The sequence below is a fragment of the Argentina anserina genome, chromosome 7 (genome assembly GCF_933775445.1).
Source record: "Argentina anserina chromosome 7, drPotAnse1.1, whole genome shotgun sequence".
NCBI lineage: Eukaryota > Viridiplantae > Streptophyta > Magnoliopsida > Rosales > Rosaceae > Argentina > Argentina anserina.
In genome coordinates, this window is record NC_065878.1 from 23,053,459 (window position 1) to 23,059,458 (window position 6,000).

Sequence of the window (6,000 nt, forward strand, 5' to 3'; positions counted from 1 at the left end):
TTTAACCTCTTCCAATCGGAAAATGAAAAGAATTAACAGGTCCAGATTCCAGAAGAAGCACTATATAAAAAAGTCGCTTCTTCTTTCCTCCTTCATTCTCAATTCTCCTTCTTCTTCTTCTTCAAATTCTCTCTCTCTCTCTCTCTCTCTCTCTCGGCTCTCGGCTCTCGATCTCTGCATCAGGTACGTGTCAATCGGTTGGATTAGAAAGTTTTGATTGAAAAGTTTGGAAGGTGTTGTTGTGGTTTTGATGATGATGTTGTTTGGATCTGGTGAGCTAGGGTTTCGCAGATGGCGTCGAAGCGGATCCTGAAGGAGCTCAAGGATTTGCAGAAGGATCCTCCTACGTCATGCAGCGCAGGTAATCTCTAATTCCATTTCTCTGTTGCAAATTGAAGCTTTTAATTGTTGCGTAGTTTTGCTTTAGCGTTGTTGATTATGATTACTGAATCGATAGTTGATGATATCATTGATATGTGATGTTTGCAATTTTGTCAAAAAAAAAAAATTTGGTGAGAGATTTGTTAGCTTAGGATGAACTAAAGGTCTTTGATACCAGGAAGCTGTAGGCGATCAGTTATTGTGGATCAGCGGTAGCACACTAAAAATGGTGGTTGCTGTATAATGATCGCACGGATATGAATTTATGGCTATATCGATATGAGGCGGTTTATGATAACAAAAGTTGTTGGCATTGTGTAATTGCCTAACTGTTAGGTTCTGCTGTGTGGGGTGCTATGAAACTTGAATAATGGTTTCCTTTAGGAAGAGACTGGACGCAAGTTGGACTCTTTTTTATTTAAACGGCAAACTTTTGCACTTGGCTAATGTTCCTATATTTCTTTACTATTCATACAGATGGTATTGAATTTCCATGTGGGAGATGAAGTGAGAGCCAAAGAGTTAGCTTTCCTAGTTAGATTGGTTCTACTTGATGTCTGATGTAGAAATATATTGTTGATGGAGATATGCACCCTTTTAGAGATGAAATGATTCAACATTATTTTCTTTTCTTCCACAGCATTGAGAATCTATTTTCCTTTGCAATTCTGTTTACATTGTCATAGTGGAGACTCTGGTGTGCTTAACTACCTCTTTCTTAGACATATAGTTTCTTCAAGAGCTTTCTTCTGTTATTCAAACCAACTTTTTTATGAGTTATCTGTTATTGTGCCTTATATTTTCCAATATATGTTACTTTTATTGATACGCCTTCTCATTTCTGGGGTTGTTGCAGGTCCTGTTGCCGAAGACATGTTTCATTGGCAAGCAACAATAATGGGTCCCCCAGATAGTCCTTACGCTGGTGGTGTTTTTCTAGTTACTATTCATTTTCCGCCAGATTATCCATTTAAGCCACCAAAGGTAATTATCTTCCTCTTCTACATAGAATTGTGTTGTTCTCTTTTAACTTCAAACTGATCACATTTGTTTTCACTCTGTTCTTAATTGCTGTGGACAATGATTAGTCATTCATTGCTGTTCTTGGTATTATGAAGGGTTATCGGGTTTGAACTTTAGTGAACTTCTATTTTAGATTGATTAATGAGGTCTCTTAACCCTCTTCTTTTTATCATCATGTATCAACCTTTGAACTTGAAAAATGGATGTTTTGGACCAAATATAGGGGCCAATCTTGGTTAAATGTTTGTATTACACCAAGTAAATTTTGCTCTTCTAGCTCATCACTTCCACCGCCTCTTGTTTTAAGTTCACCCCTCACATTCTCAGCTATTGTACTAAGAAGAATTGATACATCGATGCTTTCTAAAAAAAATTAAATTTTGATAAATTGATGCGAACTTTACAAGAAAATGGAAAACAGAGAGATCCTATGATAAAGTTATGGCATTCTGCATTTATCATTCAATATTTATCTTTCCGTATGACAAGAATGCTCTAGTTTTCTCTCTCTCTCTCTCTCTCTCATAAGTTGATAATCATTTGCAGGTGGCCTTTAGAACAAAGGTATTCCACCCAAATATTAACAGCAATGGGAGCATTTGCCTCGATATCTTGAAGGAGCAATGGAGTCCTGCTCTAACCATTTCCAAGGTGCAATCTCTGGCATAGATTATGAGAAAAATTATGTTCTTGAAGTAAAATAAGTGATTAATTTGATCTTTACATTGCAAATTTGGTTTTTTTTTTTTACTCTGGACAGACTTGATTTAAGAAATTTTGTTATTGAAATTGTTTTGTTGATTAGGTGTTGCTTTCAATCTGTTCACTATTGACGGATCCAAACCCCGATGATCCATTGGTGCCAGAGATTGCTCACATGTACAAGACAGACAGGAACAAGTATGAGACAACAGCAAGGAGCTGGACCCAGAAATATGCCATGGGCTAAAATGAGGTGCAGTATGTGGCATACGATGTCCTTATCTTTTCACTGTTTCAGCTGTGTATGAATGAATGATGTCTCTTGAATCCTAAAATTGGACAACAGGAGTTCCATAACATGTACTCGATTCGGAAAAGTAATGTCAACAGATGTTGCGTTTCTTATTGTTTGTATGAATTAAATGGTGCACTTTAGAACAATCGATTGTGCCCCAGTTTTTAGAACAATCATTGCCTTTTTCCTTATTGCAACCCCTAACCTTCTTTTTTCCTTCCCTTTTTCGTGTATGCCTTCTTTCTTGTATCATATTTGACACCGCATTTTCTACCATGGGCCTTCAATTTTTTGAAGATCTGATAATGGTAATAGTTGGTAGTGTTTTACATGTTTTCATTCTTTCCTGAACTGGGAAGGAATGTACTCATAGTACTGAACCCACTTTATGAATTTGTCACTACCCTCACAGTTCTTCCTGATTCCGAGAATTCGGAGTTCCGTAATAAGAAAAATTCCGATTAACTGGAACTCCAAAAATGACCTCTCCAGTTTGGGACTATAGATCATTTCGTCGGACCTGAACCATTAAAACACATCTCATTTGGGTCCAACCGATCAAATCAGTCGGACTCAAACCGGGAAATACCAGAGTTTTCTACTAATCAAGGGATTTGGACTTTCATTGTCGGGCTTATGACGTCTCGGCCGACTGGGTATTGTAGCCTACTATCCTCGGGGCTACCTGTTACGAGTTGTGGGTCTAAATACGGGCCAAGCCATTTGCGCTTAGGATTTGGCTACAAAGTGTTCACTTGTGCATGCCAACAAGTACCATCACCTTCTTATCAATGAAATTCATTTAGGGTATTGGAGGAGATCGAATATCTGACCAAATTCCATCTCCTTTCACCATCTGAACGAACCCAAGAACTTTCTTCGGAATGAATTTATATCATTAAGTAAAGAGAGTTATATAACGAACTTCCCAGTTCTAGAACCAAGAAAGATGGCCTTTCAAAATAAAAAATGAAAAATAAGAACCATCTTTCTTGGAAGTTTATCCCACACCGACACGAAAAATTGAAAAAAAAGAGAGGAGAAGAAACCAGAAAGAACCAACTTCCTCAAAAAGAGAATCAAACTAGCTTATGTATCTGGTAAGAAGTCAGATTTATCCGCCCTGCATTAATCACATAGCATTTTTCCACTGAAACTCTCCAAAGGTCAGAATCTCGGAATTTAGAAGTTTTTACATCTCATGGCCATAAGAAAAGAAAATCTTGGGGTTTTTTTTTAAACAAAATTCTGCAGATCAGTAAATTTTGGATTAGAAATAGTTCTACCGACTTTGCATTAACTCTATGGATTTTATTCAGTTAAATAAAAGAGTGTCACTGCTAGTTTCATACTAATGATACTATAATCCTATGTCAACGTACTGACTTGTATATATGACAATCACTCAATCAGTATCTCAGATTATACTGCAGTATTAATCTATCATACCAAAATCTATTATATAAACCTGGTTGTAGTTTTGTGGTTCGATTCTTGATCATACCTCGAGCTTTCATCATGTCGTGGGATCTTATTTAGAAACACAAAAACAATCGATTCTAATATATCTTGCCCGAATCAATGAAGTACGTAGAACCCATGTAAGACACAAATGAAATGAAGAACAATACCTAGGAATGCCAAAATCCATTTAATATGTACTTGCAAGATCGGTTTGCCATAAATAAAATAGGTCGACATGGCCATTGAAATTTAGGTACTGTCCTAAAACCCTAAACCCTGTGATCTTCCGCCGCCGCCTTGTTTTCCCTGGCTACAACTCCAAGTCCCGCACCTACCTCAATCTGGTCCCGGTCCTCACCGCCGACATAACCGTCCACATAATCTGGTACGGCACGTAGCAGCCCCCCCTCCGTCGCCGGTTGGTGGAAGACCGTCTAGCTATACACCGACCAGACTCGCTGGAACAAGTCCCGCACCTACCTCTACCAAGTTCACCTCCGGCGACTTCTCCTCCCAAACCGGCGACTTCTCCACTGAAACCCTCAGCGGCCGCCGCACCAAACTCCCCAGAGTCGCCCTCAGCTGCGGCCACGACCCGGACTACCTTGATCTGGAAACGGCGCTGCATTTTCTCGATCCTTCAGGTACTTTCCCAACCAGGCCCGCCCGCACGGATCCGAAATCAAATCCGACCCAACTCGGACCAGCTCCACCCGACTCGACCCAGACCAGCTCCAACCCAACCCGGACCAGATTTGATAGTCTTGTGGCCAGTGCAGGTTCACCGATGTCGCACGTGCACCCAAGACAGGTTTATATCAGTTTTTTGGTAACAATACCTACCGCATCCATAGTTGGTCGTGGCAAAATTGGTATGGCTTTAAATATTTCTAACTTTGTTGGTTTTGATACATGGATTATTAATTCGGGTGCGTCTGATCATATGACTTATGACAAATCTTATTTTACCTTATTTTCTCCTCCACCAGTACCATATGTTACTAATGCTAATGGTGAGACATTTCCCGTATTAGGGAAAGGGTCAGTTCGTATTACTCCCACAATAGAGCTTTAGAATGTGTTCTATGTACCTGCTTTATCTCATCATTTGATATATATTCCCCAATTGGACGCTGACGCTAAATGCTCTGTGACATTTTTTTCCCATGTATGTGAGATTTCAGGATCTTCTCACCGGGGAGTTAATTGGTCGGGGGTATCTGAGGGGCCGGTTGTTTCATCTGGATCAGACATATGCAGGGGAGAAACCAGGGGCACAGTCTCGCACCGCTTTAATCTCCACTTCTGATAAGTTAAGTGAAGTTTGGTTATGACATCGTCGTTTAGGGTATCCATCTTTTAGTGTTATGAAAAAATATATGCCTACTTTGTTCATTAGCGTGAATGAGTCACTTTTACGTTGTGAGACATGTGTTTTGGGTAAGAGTCATCGATCTACTTATTCCCCTAGTACTTCTAATAAACATATTCTTCCTTTCGAATTAATTCATTCTGATGTTTGGGGACCCTCTAAAGAGTCTACTGTGTCAGGGATGCGGTATTATGTGTCATTTATTGATCATTGCACCCGTCTTTCATGGATTGTTCTCCTCAAAACTAAAGATGAGGTTTTTCCCGCTTTTCAAGCCTTCTATACCACTGTCCAAACACAATATAAATGCCACAGTTAGAGTTCTTCGTTCTGATAATGGGGGGGGAGAATATGTGAATCATGTCTTTCAAGAGTTCCTTAACACACACGAAATTGTTCATCAAACAACGTGTCCTTATACACCTGAGCAGAATGGAGTTTCTGAAAGGAAAAATCGTCACTTACTTGACATGGCTCGGTGTATTCGTTTTAGTGCCCATATGCCCAAATACATTTGGGGCGATGCTGTCATAATTTTCGCCCACCTCATTAATCGTCTTCCCTCTCGTGTCCTTCAGGAAAAAGTTTCATATGAGGTGCTTGCATCTCATGTCTCCTTACCCTCTTTTCATAATCTTCTTGCCTGTGTTTTCGGTTGTGTTGCTTTTGTCCATCTTCCAAAATACCAGAAATCTAAGTTGGATGCCCGGGCCATTAAATGTGTGTTTGTTGGGTATGGCGGACATCAGAAAGGGTACTAGTG

General features: G+C 39.6%; 1 protein-coding gene across 1 annotated transcript; it reads left to right on the top strand.

Annotated features, from left to right (window-relative positions):
- Positions 1-65: 65 nt before the first annotated feature.
- On the top strand, positions 66-2,511 carry LOC126803028 (ubiquitin-conjugating enzyme E2 10). The gene is made up of 5 exons (XM_050530765.1): positions 66-183; positions 282-361; positions 1,238-1,365; positions 1,951-2,055; positions 2,210-2,511. Exons 2-5 carry the CDS (start codon positions 292-294, stop codon positions 2,351-2,353), a joined length of 447 nt encoding a protein of 148 aa, XP_050386722.1. The 5' UTR covers positions 66-183; positions 282-291; the 3' UTR covers positions 2,354-2,511.
- The last annotated feature ends 3,489 nt before the right edge of the window (positions 2,512-6,000 follow it).